We start from the raw sequence: 26,185 nt of genomic DNA on the forward strand, positions 1-26,185 counted from the left end.
ATTATCATTATTCTGAAGGATTTGTATATCTAACAGATGATCTCCTCTCTCCAGACTGGATTGCTGTGACCTCACATATGAATCCTGTGAGACTCTGGCCTCAGCTCTGCAGACACCAAACTCCCCCCTGAGAGAACTGGACCTCAGCTGCAATGACCTGGGAGACAGAGGAGTGGAGCTGCTCTGTGTTGGTCTAACCAGTCCACTCTGCAACATACAGACACTAGTGTGAGTTAACTATATTCAGTATCCACTGTGAGTGTTTATATATTATGTATGTACTGTATACTGAACAAGAATATAAACGCAACATGCAACAATTTGAAAGGTTTTACTGAGTTACAGTTCATACGAGGAAATCAGTCAATTGAAATAAATTCATTAGGCCCTAATCAATGGATTTCACATAAATGGGAATTCAGATATGCATCTGTTGGTCACAGATACCTTAAAAAAAACAAGTATCGGTGTGTATCAGAAAACCAGTCCGTATCTGGTGTGACCACCATTTGCCTCATGCAGCGCGACACATCTCCTTCACATAGAGTTGATCAGGCTGTTGATTGTGGCCTGTGGAATGTTGTCCCACTCCTCTTCAATGGCTGTGCGAAGTTGCTGGAAACTGCCGGGAACTGGAAGACGCTGTCGTACACGTCGATCCAGAGCATTCCAAACATGCATGTCTGGTGAGTATGCAGTCCATGGAAGAACTGGGACATTTTCAGCTTCCAGGAATTGTGTACAGATCCTTGCGACATGGGGCCGTGCATTATCATGCTGAAACATGAGGTGATGGCGGCAGATGAATGGCACGTCAATGGGCCTCAGGATCTCGTCACGGTATCTCTGTGCATTCAAATTGCCATCGATAAAATGCGATTGTGTTCACTGTCCGTAGCTTATGCCTGCCCATACCATAACCCCACCGCCACCATGGGGCACTCTGTTCACAACGTTGACATCAGCAAACCGCTTGCCCACACAATGCCATCACGACGCCATACACGCTTTCTGCCATCTTCCCAGTACAGTTGAAACCGGGATTCATCCGTGAAGAGCACATGTCTCCAGTGTGCCAGTGGCCATCGAAGGTGAGCATTTGCCCACTGAAGTCGGTTACGACATCGAACTGCAGTCAGGTCAAGACCCTGGTGAGGATGACGAGCACCCAGATGAGCTTCCCTGAGACAGTTTCTGACAGTTTGTGCAGAAATTATTCGGTTGTGAAAACCCACAGTTAAATCAGCTGTCCTGGTGGCTTGTCTCAGACCATCCTGCAGGTGAAGAAGCCGGATGTGGAGGTCCTGGACTGGCGTGGTTACATGTGGTCTGCAGTTGTGAGGCCGGTTGGATGTACTGCCAAATTCTCTAAAACGATGTTGGAGGTGGTTTATGGTAGAGAAATTAACATAAAATTATCTGGCAACAGCTCTGGTGGACATTCCTGCAGTCATCATGCCAATTGCACGCTCCTTCAAAACTTGACACATCTGTGGCATTGTGTTGTGTGACAAAACTGCACATTTTAGAGTGGCCTTTTATCGTCCCCGGCACAAGGTGCACCTGTGTAATGATCATGCTGTTTAATCAGCTTCTTGATATACCACACCTGTCAGGTGGATGGATTATTTTAGCAAAGGAGAAATGCTCACTAACAGGGATCATTTGAGAGAAATAAGCTTTTTGTGCGTATGGAACATTTCTGGGATCTTTTATTTCTAAACGTGGGACCAACACTTTACATGTTGGGTTTTGTCACGATCATCTAAGAGAGTGGACCAATGCGCAGCGTGATAAGTGAACATACTTTTATTTAGATTCACCACACGAACAAAAACAACAAAACGATAACGTGAAGTCCTTGGTTACAATACAAAACCACCACGGAACAAGATCCCACAACACACTGTGGAAAACAGGCTGCCTAAGTATGGTTCCCAATCAGAGACAACAAGCAACAGCTGATTCACGTTGCCTCTGATTGAGAACCACAGCGGCCAACATAGAAACACATGAGCTAGATAATCAACCTAGCACACAAAACACATAGAAACAACACACCCTGGCTCAACATAACAGAGTCCCAGAGCCAGGGCATGACAGGTTTATATTTCTGTTCAGTATAGTTAGTATGTGTATGTCTTTAACATTATTTTAACATCTCGGTAAATATCCAGAAACACACATAACATATATAAAACTAAGGTAAATATCTTGAGTGAGTTAAAAACATACTAACATTGGTTAATCATGTGTCCTTCTGTTATTATCTTAATGCATCTCATTATTCTTAAAGCTTTGCATATTTAACAGTGTATCAACATATCTCCTCTCTCCAGACTGGCTGGCTGTAAACTCACATATGAATCCTGTGAGACTCTGGCTTCAGCTCTGCAGACACCAAACTCCCCCCTGAGAGAACTGGACCTCCGCTACAATGACCTGGGAGACAGAGGAGTGGAGCTGCTCTGTGTTGGACTAACCAGTCCACTCTGCAACATACAGACACTAGTGTGAGTTAACTTTCTTCAGTATGAGTTATTATGTGGATGTTTTAGACATTTGTTAATCATGTGCTCTTCTGTCCTCTAGTCTAGGTCAGTGTGGTCTGACAGAGGGTTGCTGTTCAGATCTGGCCTCAGTCCTGAGTTCACCCAACTCACAACTGAAACAACTGGAGCTGAGAGACAATGACCTGCAGGACTCAGGAGTTACACTGCTGTCTGCTGGACTGGAGGATCCAGACTGTAAACTACACACACTGGGGTAAGTACAGCTGTTTCAGTCAGGTCGGTACTGAGCTGAGTTACACTGCCCTCTGCTGGACTGGAGGATCCAGACTGTAAACTACACACACTGGGGTATGTACAGCTGTTTCAGTCAGGTCGGTACTGAGCTGAGTTACACTGCCCTCTGCTGGACTGGAGGATCCAGACTGTAAACTACACACACTGGGGTATGTACAGCTGTTTCAGTCAGGTCGGTACTGAGCTGAGTTACACTGCCCTCTGCTGGACTGGAGGATCCAGACTGTAAACTACACACAATGGGGTATGTACAGCTGTTTCAGTCAGGTCGGTACTGAGCTTAGTAAAACAAATACTCTGAACATCTGATGTTTCATCACAATGTTTGTGTCATGGACAAATGTATGAGTGTCCTACAAGATGATTGACACCAGTCCACCAACCTAGACAGCTGTTGTGTCTCTCTGTAGGCTGTCTGGCTGTCTGGTCACAGAGGAGGGCTGTGCTGCTCTGTCTTCAGCTCTGAGGTCAAACCCCTCCCACCTGAAAGAGCTGGACCTGAGCTACAATCACCCAGGAGACTCTGCAGGGGGACTGCTTTCAGCTGCTCTGGTGGATCCCACAGATAAACTGATGAAGCTGAAGTAAGTCAGAATAGATGTCCTAATAGTGTGAGCAGTGGTTGTGTCCTATGAAGTGTAGTAGGTTCAGTAACATGAGGACATGATGGTAGAATACAGGGGAAGTTTACCCAGCAGGCTTAACACTCCAACACAGCATACATCATTACCACATGAATACTCTTCTTCTGCATCTCTGATATCCTGTTGGAATTGTACTCTGTTCTGTATGCAGTAGGTAGGATAGAATACCTGTATGTCTCTAGTAATGAATTGTACTCTGTTCTGTATGCAGTAGGTAGGATAGAATACCTGTATGTCTCTAGTAATTAATTGTACTATGTTCTGTATGCAGTAGGTAGGATAGAATACCTGTATGTCTCTAGTAATGAATTGTACTCTGTTCTGTATGCAGTAGGTAGGATAGAATACCTGTATGTATCTAGTAATGAATTGTACTCTGTTCTGTATGCAGTAGGTAGGACAGAATACCTGTATGTCTCTAGTAATGAACTTGGATAGTGCACCAGAACACAACAATATGGTTTAAATGTTGACTGCTGTATTAGGTCTTTGTCAGTCAATAACCTGTTTCTCCTACAGTGTGGATCATGGTGGAGAGTTCAGGCTGAAATCAGGGCTGAGGAAATGTAAGTCTCTTCAATCCTAATTAACTGCATATTCAGAACTACAGTAACATAGTTACTAATCAATACTTGTTCTCTACCTACAAAACAACATTTTATATGAAGATGTGGTTTGATTAAACTATCCTTTTGTCTACAGATGCCTGTCATCTCACCCTGGACCCAAATACAGCAAACCCACACCTGATACTGTCTGAGGGGAACAGGAAGGTGACACGGGTGGAGGAGAAGCAGCATTATGAAGACCATCCAGACAGATTTGACAGTCTTCCCCAAGTTCTCTGCAGAGAAGGCTTATCTGGATCTCGTTATTACTGGGAGGTGGAGAGGGATGGTGACTGGGCTTACATTGGTGTGGTGTACAAAGGAATGAAGAGGAAGGGAGATATGGAGGATAACAGGAAGTCCTGGTGTTTATTCTGCTCTGACAGTGAATATGACTTTTACCTTCCTGGAGTCAGCAGATCCATCCCTGGTCCTGTTTCTAACAGAGTTGGAGTGTATCTGGACTGGCCAGCTGGTACTTTGTCCTTCTATAGTGTGTCCTCCTCTGGTACACTGACATACCTTTGCTCAAAACACACCACATTCACTGAACCCCTCTATCCTGGGTTTGGGTTTGGGGTTTATCCCTCCTCCTCCTCAGTGACCCTGTGTCAGATAGATGATCAACACATTAAAAGGTGAGTCATAGCAATGTTTCATCATGTGTTTTCCTCTGGAATCATTCCTACAATTAGATTAGTAGTAGTGGTTTGTTTTAATGTGTTCTGTTGGACCTACAGACAGTTAGATTAGTAGTAGTGGTGTGTTTTAATGTGTTCTGTTGGACCTACAGACAGTTAGATTAGTGGTGGTGGTGTGTTTTAATGTGTTCTGTTGGATGTACAGATGTTTCCTCTCCTATGTCTCACTGTAGTGTCAGTTTCACTCTAACCACAAGAGGGCATCAGAACCTGTTAAAATGATACCTGTTGACTTCACGTCTCTAGGGGCTTTCATCAAGATAAGCAATGTCACCTGTAATGTCACCATCAGTATTGACTTCATGGAAGTTGACATAGTGTTATGTCACATTTGGCAATGCACCCTACATAGGGAGCTGTTCTGTCACCCTTTATACACCCTTTGTATTGCTTATGAAGACTGTATGTATGCTATATAAAGCCTTTATAAGTTGTATTTAGTTTAATCACAGTCTATCCATCTGCTTTCCCAACAGCAGAGACCATGGTGGAGAGTGTTGTATCAAGCCTGGACCTGAGAACACCAGAGACCAGATATGAGTGTTAACTGATAATTGTTTTAAAATCAAAATACGATTAAAGCGTTCTTGAGTCCCAGGCAAGGAACACAATCATGATCTATTTGGTCAAAACAAACTTAAAGGTAGAGTCAGCAATATGATGTAGATGCACAAAGTAAACATCATAGTGGGTAAACTTCTACAACAACTAAGGGCGTTGGAGCGCGATGCTAAACTTCTCTGTTTTGGTCCGTGGCTACCACGCTGTGGGGAGAGAGTGAAGAGAACCCGTGCACATGGGCAGATACTGTGTGAGAGAGAAGTCAGGCATCTTGCTCATCACAATATCTGCGGTGCTGCTCGTACAACATCATTTAGCTGACTCTACCTTTAAGCTCTCATCCTGGGATCTACCAGAAATCAGGCCCCTCAACATCTACAAAACATGGACCAGAACCATGTTGTTTCCTGCTTCCACAAACATTCATTAATATAACACTAATGTCAGATTATGGTATGATAATGAGTGTACATTCTGAGACTGTTGCTCACTTACATTCATTTTTATTACAAGTCTGTTTAATATTTATTAATTCATTATTACATGGAGATTGTCCGTTTTTAAATAACAACTACTTTTGACTTCAGGGATTCCTCAGAGCTGTAAGACTTGTGACCATGTTGAGGTAAGTCATAATGTCAATTCTCACTTTACAAACCTTCAGGGAGTCAGGCACAGTCTGAAAGCCAGGTGTGTACTGACCAACCATTCATACTGGGATATAGACAGTCCTGTGTTCTGCTTGTAGGAATGCAGGATTTTAACTTCTGTCATATTTTGTCATTAGACAGTTTAATTGGATCAATCACCAGCATTTCATGTAACATTGAATAAATACATTAGATAAATTACTTTGTTCATTTAATGAGCCAGATTCCCGGACAAAGATTAAGCCTAGTCCTGGACCTTAAATAACTTTATATTGAAGCTTCCATTGAGCATGCTTTAAGTCCAGCACTAGACTCAATCTGTGTCCAGGAAACTGGCCCCATATGTATAACTGACATGCTTGTCCTTGTTCAGGACTCCACACAGTGGCTTCAGATTGAACCCTTGACTTCCACTGTCCAGGGAGTGAAAATGTTCAGGTAAAATAACTACTTTTAACATTTCATTCCACTTGCTAGTGTATTTCCCCATTACCTTTGGGAATAGGCTTCTAATCCAACCTCTCCATTTGACGATTGACCCTCTCTACCATATCTTGTTGTTGCCCTCAGGCACAGGACACCCAAAGGGCGTTATGAGTGCACAGTGTCTGGGCTCCGCTGGGTGTGTGAGAGAGATGTCATTCTGAAGTATCACTTCAGGAACTGGGAACCCTACAGTCAACTTCTGAAAGACATGCAGTACGGACAAGGTGGTCCATTGCTGGACATCTCTATGGAGTTAGGTGAACTGGAGGAAGTTCATCTGCCACACTTTGTCTGTTTAGGTAAAATCATATAGACATAGTATTCAGAAATACATTTCCATGTAACTGAGTTTCACTTCCTGAATGAATGAATGAACTATTCTGGGAGTTTGTTTACTGTGATCTGATACTGCATATTCTTTGTGTTTTAGTTGGATGAATAATATAATATTTGTCTTTCTGTCTCCTTTTTTATTGTGTTGTTCAGGGACCAACCCTTCCCTGAGGAATGAGATTAAGATTCTTCATGTAGAGGAACATGGAGTGTCTGTTGAGGAAGTGCATGAGGTCACCAGATTCCATGCTAAGATTCTCCATCCCAAGTTCTCAGCTATCTCTGTTATACTGAGCTATATCTTTTTTTGGAACGTAGATGTCCACTGTGACGTGGTCCTCTATATGGCAGTAAAAAAGGCAACAGTAATTTCACGGCTGTACATGCTCCTCAGAAACTCCAGTCAGAAAGAGGTGAGGCACCATCATTGAAGTGACAACATTATGTTGAAACTTACTAAAGGAAAGCTGATAGTTTGTTGAAAATCTATAGATTACAAAGACAACATTCAGCTCTGTGAGAAATCTATTTCTGTCTCATTCATTTGAAGAGCCAGTAGACGGCACTCTTCTCTCTGTTCGAAGGAGAACCCAATGCCCCGGGGCAGTGAAGGGGATATTGCCCTGTGTAGTGTGCTGTCTTTCGCATGGGACGTTAAACATGTTTCCTGACTCTCTGTGAACACTAAAGATCCCATGGCACTTATCATAAGAGTAGGGGTGTTAACCCCGGTGTCCTGGCTAAATTCACTATCTGGCCCTCATACCATCATGGCCACCTAATCATCCCCAGCTTCCAATTGGCTCAATCATCCCCTTTCCCCTGTAACACTTCCCGAGGTCATTGCTGTAAAAGAGACTCTCTTCTCAATCAATTACCTGGTAAAATAAGGGTAAAATAAGGGTAGAATAGTGTACAATTTTTTTTGATGTTGACAAAAAAGGATTGCTCAGTGAGCTGCATGTTGTGTGAATTATTAGACTACATTGTTCAGACTGACTACTACACTGCTCATTTTGTAGGCTGTTCGGGACCGGGAGAAGAATCAGGTGTCCCAAGGATATTCAGAATTTCTGCTGTCAAGTCCAAACAGGTCCTTAAAGCTGAACAGTTGGTTTGCAGTCAAGAATCCCCATTCCTCCTCCATCAATCCAGAGGTGCAGTTTTAGCAGGCTGAGGACATGAATCTGTCATATTATATATTAATAACTGGAATATCATTCTATTTCTTTCTCTCTCTCTCTCTGTCTGTTGTCTCAATCGTTGCACCATATGACCTTCTACAGAAGATTCAGCTGTTACCTGCAGACACCACACCAAGCTGTTGTAAGATGGTTATGAGAAACACAGGGGTTGACATTGAGATGGAGTTAATCGGGGATGATGAGAGGACAGTATGGAAATCAGTGGTATCAAAAGGTAAGAAATACTATACGTGAACACTATGTCAATTTTTACATTTTTACAGTTTTAGTCATTTAGCAGACGCTCTTATCCAGAGCGACTTACAGTTAGTGAATACATATATATATTTTTTTCATACTGGTCCCGGGGGGAATTGAACCCACAACCCTGGCGTTGCAAACGCCATGCTCTATCAACTGAGCTACATCCCTGCCGGCCATTCCCTCCCCTACCCTGGACAACGCTGGGCCAATTGTGCGCCACCCATGAGTCTCCCGGTCGCGGCCGGCTGCAACAGAGCCTGGATTCGAACCAGGATCTCTAGTGGCACAGCTAGCACTGCGATGCAGAGCCTTAGACCACTGCGCCACTCAGGAGACTAAATGTCATTTTCTTCCAGATGCTATTAAAATGTTTTTATGATGTTTTCTCTTGTTTGTCTTTTAGATGAATACAGCAAAGACTCTCATCCAATAGGTACGTTTGTTTTTGTGGACGAGGTTTATAAAACGGGTTATAGAGCGAACGTCTCTTCAAGTTGTGATGAAGGACACTGATGAAGGTCTTCATGAGTCATGTTCAGTGGGGTGATAAAGACCTTCATGAGTCATGTTCAGTGGGGTGATGAAGGTCTTCATGAGTCATGTTCAGTGGGGTGATGAAGGTCTTCATGAGTCATGTTCAGTGGGGTGTAATGCAACAAAACATTCAGACAGAAACCCATTGCCTTGCAAAAGTATCTGCATCACATTTTGTGTTACAAAGCGGGATTAAAGGGGATTTAATTGAAATTTTTTGTCAACAATCTACACAAAATACTCAAATGTCAAAGTGGAAGAATATTTATATACAGTGGGGAGAACAAGTATTTGATACACTGCAGATTTTGCAGGTTTTCCTACTTACAAAGCATGTAGAGGTCTGTAATTTTTATCATAGGTACACTTCAACTGTGAGAGATCCAGAAATCCAGAAAATCACATTGTATGATTTTTAAGTAATTAATTTGCATTTTATTGCATGACATAAGTATTTGATCACCTACCAACCAGTAAGAATTCCGGCTCTCACAGACCTGTTAGTTTTTCTTTAAGAAGCCCTCCTGTTCTCCACTCATTACCTGTATTAACTGCACCTGTTTGAACTCGTTACCTGTATAAAAGACACCTGTCCACACACTCAATCAAACAGACTCCAACCTCTCCACAATGGCCAAGACCAGAGAGCTGTGTAAGGACATCAGGGATAAAATTGTAGACCTGCACAAGGCTGGGATGGGCTACAGGACAATAGGCAAGCAGCTTGGTGAGAAGGCAACAACTGTTGGCGCAATTATTAGAAAATGGAAGAAGTTCAAGATGACGGTCAATCACCCTCGGTCTGGGGCTCCATGCAAGATCTCACCTCGTGGGGCATCAATGATCATGAGGGAAGGTGAGGGATCAGCCCAGAACTACACGGCAGGACCTGGTCAATGACCTGAAGAGAGCTGGGACCACAGTCTCAAAGAAAACCATTAGTAACACACTCGCCGTCATGGATTAAAATCCTGCAGCGCACGCAAGGCCCCCTGCTCAAGCCAGCGCATGTCCAGGCCCGTCTGAAGTTTGCCAATGACCATCTGGATGATCCAGAGGAGGAATGGGAGAAGGTCATGTGGTCTGATGAGACAAAAATAGAGCTTTTGGTCTAAACTCCACTCACCGTGTTTGGAGGAAGAAGAAGGGATGAGTACAACCCCAAGAACACCATCCCTACCGTGAAGCATAGAGGTGGAAACATCATTATTTGGGGATGCTTTTCTGCAAATGGGACAGGACGACTGCACCGTATTGAGGGGAGGATGGATGGGGCCATGTATCGCGAGATCTTGGCCAACAACCTCCTTCCCTCAGTAAGAGCATTGAAGATGGGTCGTGGCTGGGTCTTCCAGCATGACAACGACCCGAAACACACAGCCAGGGCAACTAAGGAGTGGCTCCGTAAGAAGCATCTCAAGGTCCTGGAGTGGCCTAGCCAGTCTCCAGACCTGAACCCAATAGAAAATCTTTGGAGGGAGCTGAAAGTCCGTATTGCCCAGCTGACAGCCCCGAAACCTGAAGGATCTGGAGAAGGTCTGTATGGAGGAGTGGGCCAAAATCCCTGCTGCAGTGTGTGCAAACCTGGTCAAGACCTACAGGAAACGTATGATCTCTGTAATTGCAAACAAAGGTTTCTGTACCAAATATTAAGTACTGCTTTTCTGATGTATCAAATACTTATGTCATGCAATAAAATGCAAATTAATTACTTAAAAATCATACAATGTGATTTTCTGGATTTTTGTTTTAGATTCCGTCCCTCACAGTTGAAGTGTACCTATGATACAAATTACAGACCTCTACATGCTTTGTAAGTAGGAAAACCTGCAAAATTGGCAGTGTATCAAAAACTTGTTCTCCCCACTGTATATATACAGTGGGGAAAAAAAGTATTTAGTCAGCCACCAATTGTGCAAGTTCTCCCACTTAAAAAGATGAGAGAGGCCTGTCATTTTCATCATAGGTACACGTCAACTATGACAGACAAATTGAGAAAAAAAATTCCAGAAAATTACATTGTAGGATTTTTTATGAATTTATTTGCAAATTATGGTGGAAAATAAGTATTTGGTCACCTACAAACAAGTAAGATTTCTGTCTCTCACAGACCTGTAACTTCTTCTTTAAGAGGCTCCTCTGTCCTCCACTCGTTACCTGTATTAATGGCACCTGTTTGAACTTGTTATCAGTATAAAAGACACCTGTCCACAACCTCAAACAGTCACACTCCAAACTCCACTATGGCCAAGACCAAAGAGCTGTCAAAGGACACCAGAAACAAAATTGTAGACCTGCACCAGGCTGGGAAGACTGAATCTGCAATAGGTAAGCAGCTTGGTTTGAAGAAATCAACTGTGGGAGCAATTATTAGGAAATGGAAGACATACAAGACCACTGATAATCTCCCTCGATCTGGGGCTCCACGCAAGATCTCACCCCGTGGGGTCAAAATGATCACAAGAACGGTGAGCAAAATCCCAGAACCACACGGGGGGACCTAGTGAATGACCTGCAGAGAGCTGGGACCAAAGTTACAAAGCCTACCATCAGTAACACACTACGCCGCCAGGGGACTCAAATCCTGCAGTGCAAGACGTGTCCCCCTGCTTAAGCCAGTACATGTCCAGGCCCGTCTGAAGTTTGCTAGAGTGCATTTGGATGATCCAGAAGAGGATTGGGAGAATGTCATATGGTCAGATGAAACCAAAATATAACTTTTTGGTAAAAACTCAACTCGTCGTGTTTGGAGGACAAAGAATGCTGAGTTGCATCCAAAGAACACCATACCTACTGTGAAGTATGGGGGTGGAAACATCATGCTTTGGGGCTGTTTTTTCTGCAAAGGGACCAGGACAACTGATCCGTGTAAAGGAAAGAATGAATGGGGCCATGTATCGTGAGATTTTGAGTGAAAACCTCCTTCCATCAGCAAGGGCATTGAAGATGAAACGTGGCTGGGTCTTTCAGCATGACAATGATCCCAAACACACCGCCCGGGCAACGAAGGAGTGGCTTCGTAAGAAGCATTTCAAGGTCCTGGAGTGGCCTAGCCAGTCTCCAGATCTCAACCCCATAGAAAATCTTTGGAGGGAGTTGAAAGTCTGTGTTGCCCAGCAACAGCCCTAAAACGTCACTGCTCTAGAGGAGATCTGCATGGAGGAATGGGCCAAAATACCAGCAACAGTGTGTGAAAACCTTGTGAAGACTTACAGAAAATGTTTGACCTGTGTCATTGCCAACAAAGGGTATATAACAAAGTATTGAGAAACTTTTATTATTGACCAAATACTTATTTTCCACCATAATTTGCAAATAAATTCATTAAAAATCCTACAATGTGATTTTCTGGATTTTCTTCTCCTCATTTTGTCTGTCATAGTTGATGTGTACCTATGATGAAAATTACAAGCCTCTCTCATCTTTTTAAGTGGGAGAACTTGCACAATTGGTGGCTGACTAAATACTTTTTTTCCCCACTGTATTTAGATTGATAGAAATGAAATAGCTCCCTGAGTCAATACATGTTAGAAACACCTTGGCAGCCATTACAGCTGGGAGTCTTCTTGGGTAAGTCTAAGAGCTTTACACACCTGGATTGTACAATATTAGCCCATTATTCTTTTCATAATTCTTCAAGCTCTGTCAAGCTGTTGGGGATCGTGGCTAGACTGCAGTTTTCAAGTCTTGCCATAGATTTTCAAGCAGATTCAAGTCAAAACTGTAACTTGGCCACTCAGGAACATTCACTGTCTTCTTGGTAAGCAACTCCAGTGTAGATGTGGCCTTGTGTTGTAGGTTATTGTCCTGCTGAAAGGTGAATTCCTCTCCCAGTGTCTGGTGAAAAGTAGATTGAAGCAAGTTTTCCTCTTGAATTTAGTCTGTTCTTAGCTCCATCCCATTTCTTTTTATCCTGAAAAACTCCTCAGTATTTGCCGATGTCAAGCATACCCATAACATGATGCAGCCACCACCGTGCTTGAAAATAAGGAGGCAGTTACTCAGTGATGTGTTGTGTTGGATTTGCCCCAAACATGAGGCTTTGCATTTAGGCCAAAAAGTGTATTCCTTTGCCGTTTCCTTTTGCAGTATTACTTTAGTACCTTGTTGCATATAAGATGCATGTTTTGGAATATTTTTATTCTGTATATTTGTGTTATTTTAAGTCATTATTGTGGAGTCACTACAATGTTGTTGATCCATCCTCAGTTTTCTCCCATCACAGCCATTGAACTCTGTAGCTGTTTTAAAATCACCAATGAACTCATGGTGACATCACTAAGCAGTTTCCTTCCTGTCCTGCAGCTCAGTTCAGAAGGACGACTGTATCTTTGATGTGTCTGGGTGGTTTAATACATCACCCACAGGATAATTATTAACTTGACCATGCTTAAAGAGATATTCAATGTCTGATGTGTTATTGTTACCCATCTACCAATCACTGCCCTTCTTTATGAGGCTTTCTAAAAGATCCCTGGTCTTTGTATATAGTTGAATCTGTGCTTGAAATGCAACACTTGACTGAGGGACCTTCCAGATGTTGAATGTATGGGGGACATGTCCACTTTGACATTAGAGGATTCTGAGTAGATTGTTGATAAAACATTAATAATCTATTTTCAATGACTTCTCAATAAACCTAACAGGAAAAAGTATTATTTATATTTTCTATTTTAAATTGACTGACTTTAATTGGAATAGACCACAACCCTGGAGTCGGCTCTATACAATAAATGACTATCAGAGGAATGATAACTGGAGAGACTGGAAGATGTAGAAACAGCTGCTGTTAACCCTAAAGCCATATTAATTTAATTGATCCCCCCCTTCAGCATTAACAGTCCCTGACATTCCTGCTGAGGAGTTTCTGAAGAAACACTGGGCTAAACTAATTCAGCGAACCAAAACTCAATGCCAATAGCAGATGATCTGTGGTCAAAGAACATGATTGGTGAAGAAGAGCACTCCAGAATAACAGCTGAAACAACTGAACAGGACCGAATGAGAAAACTACTGAAAGCAGTCATCCCCAAAGGACCAGAAGTGACGGGAGCTTGTCTCAAAGCTCTCGTTGAACATGAAAACCATCTTGTTAAGGACTTGAGTGAATCTAGGTAAGACAGTTTTCTTTGCTCCCTCCCTTGAATATGTGTAATGATTAAAATATAGGTCAAATAAAAACACAGCTACCTAGATCAAAGTGGAACTGTTTTTCAGAATGGAAGCATGTTTTTGTGTTTCTGTCTGTAATAAATGACTGTTATCTTATTGTAGTTACATCATAGGACCATCATCACATCATTATCTCAGGTGGAACTCCTCCTTCTCCTCCATACTTTCTGATCTCTCTCTTCCCTTCTCCTCCATACTTTCTGATCTCTCTCTCCCCTTCTCCTCCATACTTTCTGATCTCTCTCTTCCCTTCTCCTCCATACTTTCTGATCTCTCTCTCCCCTTCTCCTCCATACTTTCTGATCTCTCTCTTCCCTTCTCCTCCATACTTTCTGATCTCTCTCTCCCCTTCTCCTCCATACTTTCTGATCTTTCTCTTCCCTTCTCCTCCATACTTTCTGATCTCTCTCTTCCCTTCTCCTCCATACTTTCTGATCTCTCTCTTCCCTTCTCCTCCATACTTTCTGATCTCTCTCTTCCCTTCTCCTCCATACTTTCTGATCTCTCTTCCCTTCTCCTCCATACTCTTCTTTCTCCATACTTTCTGATCTCTCTCTTCCCTTCTCCTCCATACTTCCCTGATCTCTCTCTTCCCTTCTCCTCCATACTTTCTGATCTCTCTCTCCCCCTTCTCCTCCATACTTTCTGATTTTTCTCTTCCCTTCTCCTCCATACTTTCTGATCTCTCTCTTCCCTTCTCCTCCATACTTTCTGATCTCTCTCTTCCCTTCTCCTCCATACTTTCTGATCTCTCTCTTCCCTTCTCCTCCATACTTTCTGATCTCTCTCTTCCCTTCTCCTCCATACTTTCTGATCTCTCTCTTCCCTTCTCCTCCATACTTTCTGATCTCTCTCTTCCCTTCTCCTCCATACTTTCTGATCTCTCTCTTCCCTTCTCCTCCATACTTTCTGATCTCTCTCTTCCCTTCTCCTCCATACTTTCTGATCTCTCTCTTCCCTTCTCCTCCATCCTCTTTCTTATAGAACCTAATCTGAAGACGCTGAGGCCTGTCTCCTAGTCTGTGGACTAAGACACTTCTTCACCTAATCTGAAGACGCTGAGGCCTGTCTCCTAGTCTGTGGACTAAGACACTTCTTCACCTAATCTGAAGCCGCTGAGGCCTGTCTCCTAGTCTGTGGACTAAGACACTTCTTCACCTAATCTGAAGCCGCTGAGGCCTGTCTCCTAGTCTGTGGACTAAGACACTTCTTCACCTAATCTGAATATGCTACGGCATGAAGCTGGCTAGACAAAGACACTTCTTCACCTCATGAAGCCAGTGCTACAGCATGAAGCTGGCTAGACAAAGAAACTTCTTCACCTCGTCAAGCCAGTGCTACAGCATGAAGCTGGCTAGACAAAGACACTTCTTCACCTCGTCAAGCCAGTGCTACGGCATGAAGCTGGCTAGACAAAGACACTTCTTCACCTCGTCAAGCCAGTGCTACAGCATGAAGCTGGCTAGACAAAGACACTTCTTCACCTCGTCAAGCCAGTGCTACAGCATAAAGCTGGCTAGTCAAAGACACTTCTTCACCTCGTCAAGCCAGTGCTACAGCATGAAGCTGGCTAGACAAAGACACTTCTTCACCTCGTGAAGCCAGTGCTACAGCATGAAGCTGGCTAGACAAAGACACTTCTTCACCTCGTCAAGCCAGTGCTACAGCATAAAGCTGGCTAGTCAAAGACACTTCTTCACCTCGTCAAGCCAGTGCTACAGCATGAAGCTGGCTAGTCAAAAACACACCACCACGTTGACATCTTGACCTTCCTTAGATCCTTTATGGGATTGCAACTCACTCTGTCTGAAGGAAGGAAGGGAGGAAATGGCCTCAATAAAGGGGATACCTGAGAGGGCAGAGAAGGCACGTGACATCATCGACATGGTGTTGAGAAAAGGAACTGAGTCATGTTCCAGGATGATAAACCTTCTTGGGAAGATGGACTCTCTGTCTTTGTACACAGCTTCAGATCTACAGTTGTAGCCAACCCCTGGGTGTGGGGAGACCAGGCAGAATAGACAGGCAGGGTGGTTCAACATGGTCTTGTTGTCTGTTGCTTTAATTCAGGCTCCTAAAAATGTACAGAAAATGTCAATCAAACATGACCACTATAATAGCAATAAACTAACCAAAGGTCCAGCCACACAGCCTCTCTCCTTCTGCAGCCTCCTGGAGGTGTGGATCTTCTAGCAGGAGGATCAGTTAGTCCTCCACTAGGTACCTAGCTGGACCCCTATCTAGCAGGAGGGTCAGTTAGTCCTCCACTAGGTACCTAGCTGGACCCCTATCTAGCAGGAGGGTCAGTTAGTCCTACACTAGGTACCTAGCTGGACCCCTATCTAGCAGGAGGGTCAGTTAGTCCTCCACTAGGTACCTAGCTGGACCCCTATCTAGCAGAAGGGTCAGTTAGTCCTCCACTAGGTACCTAGCTGGACCCCTATCTAGCAGGAGGGTCAGTTAGTCCTTCACTATGTACCTAGCTGGACCCCTATCTAGCAGGATGGTCAGTTAGTCCTCCACTAGGTACCTAGCTGGACCCCTATCTAGCAGGAGGGTCAGTTAGTCCACCACTAGGTACCTAGCTGGACCCCTATCTAGCAGGAGGGTCAGTTAGTCCTCCACTAGGTACCTAGCTGGACCCCTATCTAGCAGGAGTCAGTTAGTCCTCCACTAGGTACGGACCCCTATCTAGCAGGAGGCTCAGTTAGTCCTCCACTAGGTACCTAGCTGGACCCCTATCTAGCAGGAGGGTCAGTTAGTCCTCCACTAGGTACCTAGCTGGACCCCTATCTAGCAGGAGGGTCAGTTAGTCCTCCACTAGGTACCTAGCTGGACCCCTATCTAGCAGGAGGGTCAGATAGTCCTCCACTAGGTACCTAGGTATGGACCCCTATCTAGCAGGAGGGTCAGTTAGTCCTCCACTAGGTACCTAGCTGGACCCCTATCTAGCAGGAGGGTCAGTTAGTCCTCCACTAGGTACCTAGCTGGACCCCTATCTAGCAGGAGGGTCAGTTAGTCCTCCACTAGGTACCTAGCTGGACCCCTATCTAGCAGGAGGGTCAGTTAGTCCTCCACTAGGTACCTAGCTGGACCCCTATCTAGCAGGAGGGTCAGTTAGTCCTCCACTAGGTACCTAGGTATGGACCCCTATCTAGCAGGAGGGTCAGTTAGTCCTCCAATAGGTACCTAGCTGGACCCCTATCTAGCAGGAGGGTCAGTTAGTCCTCCACTAGGTACCTAGCTGGACCCCTATCTAGCAGGAGGGTCAGTTAGTCCTCCACTAGGTACCTAGCTGGACCCCTATCTAGCAGGAGGGTCAGTTAGTCCTCCACTAGGTACCTAGCTGGACCCCTATCTAGCAGGAGGGTCAGTTAGTCCTCCACTAGGTACCTAGCTGGACCCCTTTCTAGCAGGAGGGTCAGTTAGTCCTCCACTAGGTACCTAGTTGGACCCCTATCTAGCAGGAGGGTCAGTTAGTCCTCCACTAGGTACCTAGCTGGACCCCCTATCTAGCAGGAGGGTCAGTTAGTCCTCCACTAGGTACCTAGCTGGACCCCCTATCTAGCAGGAGGGTCAGTTAGTCCTCCACTAGGTACCTAGCTGGACCCCTATCTAGCAGGAGGGTCAGTTAGTCCTCCACTAGGTACCTAGCTGGACCCCCTATCTAGCAGGAGGGTCAGTTAGTCCTCCACTAGGTACCTAGCTGGACCCCTATCTAGCAGGAGGGTCAGTTAGTCCTCCACTATGTACCTAGCTGGACCCCCTTTCTAGCAGGAGGGTCAGTTAGTCCTCCACTAGGTACCTAGCTGGACCCCTATCTAGCAGGAGGGTCAGTTAGTCCTCCACTATGTACCTAGCTGGACCCCCTATCTAGCAGGAGGGTCAGTTAGTCCTCCACTAGGTACCTAGCTGGACCCCTATCTAGCAGGAGGGTCAGTTAGTCCTCCACTAGGTACCTAGGTTTGGACCCCTATCTAGCAGGAGGGTCAGTTAGTCCTCCACTGGGTACCTAGGTATGGACCCCTATCTAGCAGGAGGGTCAGTTAGTCCTCCACTAGGTACCTAGGTATGGACCCCTATCTAGCAGGAGGGTCAGTTAGTCCTCCACTAGGTACCTAGCTGGACCCCTATCTAGCAGGAGGGTCAGTTAGTCCTCCACTAGGTACCTAGCTGGACCCCTATCTAGCAGGAGGGTCAGTTAGTCCTCCACTAGGTACCTAGCTGGACCCCTATCTAGCAGGAGGGTCAGTTAGTCCTCCACTAGGTACCTAGCTGGACCCCTATCTAGCAGGAGGGTCAGTTAGTCCTCCACTAGGTACCTAGCTGGACCCCTATCTAGCAGGAGGGTCAGTTAGTCCTCCACTAGGTACCTAGCTGGACCCCTATCTAGCAGGAGGGTCAGTTAGTCCTCCACTAGGTACCTAGCTGGACCCCTATCTAGCAGGAGGGTCAGTTAGTCCTCCACTAGGTACCTAGCTGGACCCCTATCTAGCAGGAGGGTCAGTTAGTCCTCCACTAGGTACCTAGCTGGACCCCTATCTAGCAGGAGGGTCAGTTAGTCCTCCACTAGGTACCTAGCTGGACCCCTATCTAGCAGAACATGTTGATACAACTCTGTCTCTCTCTCACACCAACACACCTACCTACCTGATGTCTGTGTATTTTAAACTTTAGATTTTAAATTTCATTGTATATGCATTGTAAACATGTATTTTATACGCATTGTAAACATGTATTGTGATGTTATTGGAATTTACTTACTGTATTTGCATACTCACTGTGAATGTGTCCGGGAAAATGGCTCTGAGAATTTGTCATTCAACTTAAAACCACAGAAATGTATTTTATGAATATATTGTACAGTGTTGGCCTGATAGAGGTTAATGAGAGGGGCTGGATATCAACACAACCACCTCAGTCTATCAGCAGTTTTCTCAGTGAGAGCACATTGACCATTGACAGACAGAAGGAGCTGTGCAACCTCTCACCTCTTTACCAATGACTTGAGAGTGGCTGAAGGACATATAAGGAGCGGTGCAACCTCTCACCCCTTTACCAATGACTTGAGAGTGGCTGAAGGACATATAAGGAGCTGTTCAACCTCTCTCCCCTTTACCAATGACTTGAGAGTGGCTGAAGGACATATAAGGAGCTGTTCAACCTCTCACCCCTTTACCAATGACTTGAGAGTGGCTGAAGGACATATAAGGAGCTGTTCAACCTCTCACCCCTTTACCAATGACTTGAGAGTGGCTGAAGGACATATAGGAGCTGTTCAACCTCTCTCCCCTTTACCAATGACTTGAGAGTGGCTGAAGGACATATAAGGAGCTGTTCAACCTCTCTCCCCTTTACCAATGACTTGAGAGTGGCTGAAGGACATATAAGGAGCTGTTCAACCTCTCACCCCTTTACCAATGACTTGAGAGTGGCTGAAGGACATATAAGGAGCTGTTCAACCTCTCTCCCCTTTACCAATGACTTGAGAGTGGCTGAAGGACATATAAGGAGCTGTTCAACCTCTCTCCCCTTTACCAATGACTTGAGAGTGGCTGAAGGACATATAAGGGAGCTGTTCAACCTCTCTCCCCTTTACCAATGACTTGAGAGTGGCTGAAGGACATATAGGAGCTGTTCAACCTCTCTCCCCTTTACCAATGACTTGAGAGTGGCTGAAGGACATATAAGGAGCTGTTCAACCTCTCACCCTTTACCAATGACTTGAGAGTGGCTGAAGGACATATAAGGAGCTGTTCAACCTCTCTCCCCTTTACCAATGACTTGAGAGTGGCTGAAGGACATATAAGGAGCTGTTCAACCTCTCACCCCTTTACCAATGACTTGAGAGTGGCTGAAGGACATATAAGGAGCTGTTCAACCTCTCACCCCTTTACCAATGACTTGAGAGTGGCTGAAGGACATATAAGGAGCTGTTCAACCTCTCTCCCCTTTACCAATGACTTGAGAGTGGCTGAAGGACATATAAGGAGCTGTTCAACCTCTCTCCCCTTTACCAATGACTTGAGAGTGGCTGAAGGACCAATCAGCCCCCATCTATACACAATGTTTTACTAAATGTTTTATAACGTTGTATTTTTCTATGTGTATCTACCTGCCCAGGGACTACAGTTAAACTAGCTAGCCGGCTAAATCTGGCACATTTACAGAAATGTTGATTGATGTGCAGTATCCCTGTCAAATACATATTGTACATGTCAATTAAAAGGAATGTATTTTGTGTGTGTGTCTTTGTATATACTGTGTGTGTCTATCTGTGTGTGTGGGTTGGTCTCTGATTACTGTGATTAGTTCAATGTAACGTCATATACTATACATTATAATCAGTCTGTTTTGGGTTAGCAGAATCATTGTATATCATTGGTTTTCCATCCTATCATGTTACCACACAGATGTGACTGTCTAGCTCAGCGGTTCCCAATTTTTCCCATTCTGGAGACCATCAAATCACCGTCCAAAGTTCTTGAGGACCACCATTCGCGGAATCGCTGATTTTTTTTCACATCAAATATATTGCCAGTCAAATTCTATCACTAGATGTGAATGTAACAAAGCCTGTAAAGGTCTATTATTATTATTATAAACTAGTTGCATTGTGAAAAGGAATGTAAAATGGATTATAATACCATTAATACTCCCAACTGTTATTATTTTTGAATAATAAAATACTACAATCTAAAAGTAATTGAGGACCACCTGCACCACCCCCCAAGGACCACAGGTTGGGATCCACTGGTCTGGAGTCCTTCTGCCAAACCTGGTTGTTGTGTCACACTGCCCCCTCCTGGTAGCACTGCAAAACATCACCTCATTAAATACAATCATTAAATACAAAAATGTAATTGCAGTTTTACTAGATAGAATCTTAACTTATAGGCTGAATACTTGTATTAAGTGTATGAAGACTTTACATGAACCTATGGGTGTTGAATCCACCCACTGTGTTGAAATAGGAAGTCCATTTATAATGAAGTAGAGGAACGGGTCCACCTCTTATTGTAGATCAATGGTGCCGCTACTTCGCTTCACCTCCGTTCCGCCAGTATGAATAAACAAGACCTAGAAAGAATAAGGTCGTGACCTCGGCGATTTTCCTTCAAAATAAAAGTCCCGCAATGATGATAGTGATTTTCTTTTTTTTAACTGAAATTCGTAACATTTATTGTATTAAATATCTGACACTAACACCTCTATTTCAGTCTAGGAAAAGTTTTTTCTTAGCTTTTGTTGTTTCATTTCATTTTAAGGCTTTGTACATTCCCCACGGGCTTTAAAGGGATGATTTTGACCATATCTGGGTAATTAGGGGCGTTTCTAAATGCTAAATAGCCAAAGTAATACACAAGAACTGAGGCTGAGAACAACTGGTATTTATCAATGGCGATCTCCTACGTTTGCGTCATAGGATTGGTTGATACATCATACTTTTTCTATGCATACCAACAAAATTGCGTTTATATGTTGTATTTTAAGATAGATTCTACACCATATTTATAAATTGATAAATGTGCACAAAAGCATTGAGATGTATAAACTTGGCGCATTCATGTTTGCAGTTATAAATCAGACCTGTTGTAAAACGGTGCCTGCATGAACTACCGTTATGAAATACACCCATCATCAATCTTTTATGGTGACAATAACGCCCTTATTTGCTGTATACTTTGGAAGGATTGGAATTAGGCCTAGACAGTATATCTAAAGAACATATCCATGGCGAACTTCAAATGTCTTTGGAGGTGTTGGCACAATGTTTTATTTTACAGTGACATTTGCTGTCGGTCTATCTGACCGTTTCTGAAAGACAAAAACACTTGCAAATAGTTGTGGACCTGTAAACAGATCGTTGGAATGAAGTAATGTTTTGCATTCACTTTTTCCCGAAACTAAATATGCTTCACTGCCCACAAATTCTGAAACATTGTCTACTCGAAAAAATAAAAATTAACTACAGTTTATTGGTAGCCTACACACTTCAATACACTGTTGCTACTAGGCTACTTTTGCCTTCTTAATATGCAAGACTTCAACCACTAGAACCTGTGCGCACGCATGGTCTAAAGTTTGCAGCAAATTCTCAGGTCAAGTTCAGTTTTTATAAATGACAACATTTGCGTGAAAACTGGAACATGCATGTTTTAGGCATATTTTGTGTGTAGGCAACGTTTATAAATGAGACCCCTGGTATTTTGCATAGAGCAAAATACTTGAAATAGCTTATCTTTACTGCTGTGAAGTGGGTCCAATTAAACGAGAGATGGTTGGAACAGTAACCTTGTTGTAGGTCTATATGCTACCACGTGAGTATGAAACCATCACAGAAAAGGTGAGGAATTTATTATGCAATGATCATGGAAACGAAATAAATAATAGCCTAGGAAATAGATGGCTATTTCTAATTATTTTAAAACGCAAAGATAAACTAAATACATTTTCTCTCTTCTCTCTAACGGCATCTTGTTATTAACCTTTTTATTGTTATGAATAAACGTGTCCATCATATCCCACATTTACACAAAATACTAATCTACTTGCAGTGGCGGCTGGTGAAAAATATTCTCGGTGGGGCTGTGCCATACTTTTTTTTTCCTGTAACCATCGCAATATATTTTAACACAAACTGCAGGACAGCAGTGCTCAGTGAAACATTCAGTAATTATTTAATGGCAATATTAAAAAGTTGAGGCATTCTTACACAAAAACATATTACACAAACCCAAGCCTTTCATTTGCATTTAAAGTGAACTTTTCACCATTGGTAGTAAACAGGCAACGCAACAGGCATGCTGTCAGAACAGAGTGGAAAGTGGACAATAACATGAAATTATTATAAAGTTTATAGGAAATCTTACACTGTATAAAAGGATGTATAATATAGAAATGGATATCAAGTGGATGAACTCAAACCTTTGACTGGAAGAATAGCATACAGTATTTTATGATCATACTAAATGTGACTAATTGTTAATGTGCTCCAGAACTGCAACAATTAATTGATACAAAACAACATATATACAGTAATATTAGCAAAGACACTATTAAGACTTTCTAGAGTACCATATATAACTGGATTTTTTATGCTAAGGTCAACTATATACAAAGAAACATGCGGCCAGAGCTGCTCTGTGTGTGTGTGTCTGTCATCTTATTTGTACAGGAATTTTGCCCGTCTGTCCTTCTGAGTGGCAAACCTCTCAATGACCCTTTGATTAAAGTCAGGAATGTCCCTGACAAGTTTCTTCTCCATGGAGAGCATGGCCAGAGCGTTCAGGCGATCCTGTGTCATGCTGTTTCTCAGGAAGGTCTTGATCCTTTTCAGTGTAGAGAAGCACCTTTCTGACTCAGCAGTTGTCATGGGTGTGGTGATGAGGATCTTGAGGAGGCTGGCAGTCTCTGTGAAAGTGCTCTGAAGGTTGTTCTCCATGAAGAACTGGTACAGGGGCACTGCACCACTACAAGCCTTGAACTCACTGTTCTCATAGATGAGGGACAGTTCGGTTTTGAGCTTGGCCTTGTTCAACATGGGGTACGCCTCCACGGTTGTTTCAAGCGCTGTATCGGGGAACTTCACACTGTGTTGTGGGAACAACTCTCCGTGCAATAGTGTTGCGCTGATGAGGTGCTGGGTGAAGGAGAACCTCTCTTTGGCATGACTCAGGATGGTATCACATACCTGTAAAAGATACATCATCAGCTTTAATTTGCAATTAAGCTATTTTGATGCAAGTGATCCTGACTGACACATGCCTATGTCCAACTCAAGTATATGATTACCAAGGTGCTGATTGTTCAGGGTTTTGGCTACATACTACCAGGCCTGAAAAAAGTTCTAGGGGAAACACTGACAATTACATCACAACTTACCTCTATAGCCAACCTCTGTTGTTCTCCTGGTCCCAGCATCCTCCGTCGCTTGATGGGCTGTTGCTGCTCGTCAGATGCGCTGTCCCCACACAAAGAGGGAATTGAGGCCCTGGGTCCAAAAAATAAAGTTTAATTTGATAACTTGCAATCAGACTTCTTAACTCACTGTAATTCCCCCCTCAACACACAACCAGTGACTTTTATATATATATATATATATATATATATATATATATATATATATATATATATATATATATATATATAGACAGACAGACAGACAGACAGATAGTGTGTATATACACACAAACTATGTCTAGTAACTGCTTTTAACCTGTGATGTTACATAATTAACTGATGTTATTACGTTTTAAAGCCTTTTTCTATTACATTTGTGAGAGGGATGCAACATCATTTTGTTCTGCTGTGCACTTAGCAATAAAGTTAATCTTCAATAACAACTAGGCCTCTTCTAGAAATTGACCTGGTGGACACCTGAATAATTATTACAAACTGTGTAGTACTTTCCTGCATTATTATCAACATCTGATTGTGTCTTCTCTTTCCTTTTAAAATACTAAAACAAATATAATTGTGACGGCTCTATGATAATCACTCACTTTGATGACCAGACACATTTAGGCTTTTAAACTGTTGTAAGTGAACTATTAATCTTTCTAACAACATCTTTATCAGCCAATAGTAAATATAGTTATTTACCTGATTGTTAGCATGCTGTCTGTGAACCTCTGGACAAGTGCTTTAATGAAGACAGGGTCGATGTTCCTCTTCTGCAGCTGGCTGAAAAGCATGTCCACATTTGGCATGATCTTGTGGAACAGTGCCAGGAAAAAACAGAAAGCCTCGTCTTCGAGCATCCTCACAAAGCCCCCCCGCCTCTCTGACAGTCGGGTCATCAAAGTTCCCAGAGTCTCTGATGGTCTGGAAACACGTTAGGAGGTCATCCCTGTACTCGTACACAGTGTTTACAGCGCGACTGTGGAAGTTCCACCGTGTTGTAGAGGCTCTGGGGAGTCTATGCGCAACCACTTCGGCCAAGCACGGTGGTTCGCTTGGGAGACCTGGAGAAGAAAGCAGAAAATCCTGCAAGGTCGGAAAAGAAAGTGCCGATCCTGGGGATGCGTGAAGTAGCCTGCTGCATGATGAGGTTCAGCTGATGTGCATAGCAGTGGACGTAGTGCGCATTTTCCGTACACATCCACTATTTTACGCTGCACTCCGCCGGTGGCTCCCCTCATCACACTTGCTCCGTCGTAAGCCTGGGCAATAAGTTTGGCCTTTTGTCCATGTGAGAGTATGGTGCTGAGCCTCTCCAGCAGCGCTGTAGCGATGGTGTCAGCGGTTGCGTTCTCGATCAAAATGAACTCGAAAAAACGCTCTTGGACGTTACTTTTAGCATCGATGTAGCGTATCACAAGCACCAACTGGCAGTGGGTGGAAACGTCAGTCGTCTCGTCAGCTTGAATGGCGATAAAATCAGCACTCTTTACTTCCTCCAGGATGTAATCCTTAAGCACTGACAGCATACAGTCCAACAGCTCGTTCTGTATCGTCTTTGACGTGCCCTTAAAAACGGTAGCTGTCTTCAGGTGCTCCTCCAGCACACTGTCGAGGGAGGCAACAAAATCCACTAAGCCCGGAAAATGCCGGGGTTGTCCGAGGAGTCAGTCTCCTCGTGCCCACGCAAGGCCAACTCAAAAGCCCCACAGAACTTCACACAATCGATAATTTTGGATAGAATGTGCCTGTTTTTATCCACCTCCTCATTGTGTTTCCTCACCGCAATCCTGTGGCCGTCATCCAGCTGCGTAGCAATGTTCACCCTTCCTAATACAGCTAGCTTTACAGAGTTGTCCATGTGTGCCCTGGTGTTCTCATGTTTCTTTACCTTCTCTGACAGGTGCTTCATATCCCTCACTCCGGTACCTGTCCATGCTGAATCTGACCCCGTCGTTTTAAAAATCAAGCACGGAAAGCAAAATAAAGCATTAGCATCAGTGCACCCAGCTAGCCAAGCCTTCCTGGTGTACCAGCTATGGGAGAAGCCGCGCATATACTGCTTCCCTTTCTAGTAAAAATGGCGCCACTGGAGCCCGGTCCTTATTTTATCAGGGGCGAGCTTGGGGCGATCAAATAATCGCCCTCCTTGGATTCGATTTAAGATCGCTGATTGACTACATTTTATGTCATACATTCATATCTTAAATTAGCAATTGGCTTAACTGCTACGTAGACCCGCCTCCTCGGGGCACTTTCTGTATCGCCCAGAGCTGACGAGGCGTTTGACAGGCAGAGGAAAGGTTGCGAATATGATTTTCTATCATATCTTACACAT

The 26,185-nt window shown here is 43.7% G+C and overlaps 1 protein-coding gene and 1 long non-coding RNA gene across 3 annotated transcripts; both read left to right on the forward strand.

Annotated features, from left to right (window-relative positions):
• The first annotated feature begins 185 nt into the window (after nt 1–185).
• On the forward strand, nt 186–3,255 carry LOC123481110. Of its 2 annotated transcripts, none has more exons than XR_006659870.1 (3): nt 186–228; nt 2,593–2,766; nt 3,218–3,255. It is a non-coding gene; the product is annotated as an uncharacterized LOC123481110 (long non-coding RNA). The 2 variants fall into 2 exon arrangements; XR_006659871.1 differs by lacking the exon at nt 186–228 and adding an exon at nt 2,470–2,513.
• On the forward strand, nt 3,256–14,968 carry LOC121562359 (NACHT, LRR and PYD domains-containing protein 1 homolog). The gene is made up of 12 exons (XM_041874655.2): nt 3,256–3,391; nt 3,971–4,017; nt 4,154–4,444; nt 5,909–5,946; nt 6,345–6,409; nt 6,542–6,756; nt 6,944–7,203; nt 7,813–7,947; nt 8,077–8,209; nt 8,642–8,671; nt 13,605–13,886; nt 14,929–14,968. Exons 1-11 carry the CDS (start codon nt 3,381–3,383, stop codon nt 13,691–13,693), a joined length of 1,314 nt encoding a protein of 437 aa, XP_041730589.2. The 5' UTR covers nt 3,256–3,380; the 3' UTR covers nt 13,694–13,886; nt 14,929–14,968.
• Nucleotides 14,969–26,185: the final 11,217 nt, after the last annotated feature.

Source organism: Coregonus clupeaformis, unplaced genomic scaffold, assembly GCF_020615455.1.
Source record: "Coregonus clupeaformis isolate EN_2021a unplaced genomic scaffold, ASM2061545v1 scaf1823, whole genome shotgun sequence".
NCBI lineage: Eukaryota > Metazoa > Chordata > Actinopteri > Salmoniformes > Salmonidae > Coregonus > Coregonus clupeaformis.

Bases quoted from the DNA above. Each gene is read 5' to 3' on its own strand.
- LOC121562359 (XM_041874655.2), top strand. The intron at 6,410-6,541 runs GTAAAATAACTA...TGTTGCCCTCAG, and splicing joins CAGGGAGTGAAAATGTTCAG to GCACAGGACACCCAAAGGGC. The intron at 8,672-13,604 runs GTACGTTTGTTT...CCCCCCCTTCAG, and splicing joins CAAAGACTCTCATCCAATAG to CATTAACAGTCCCTGACATT.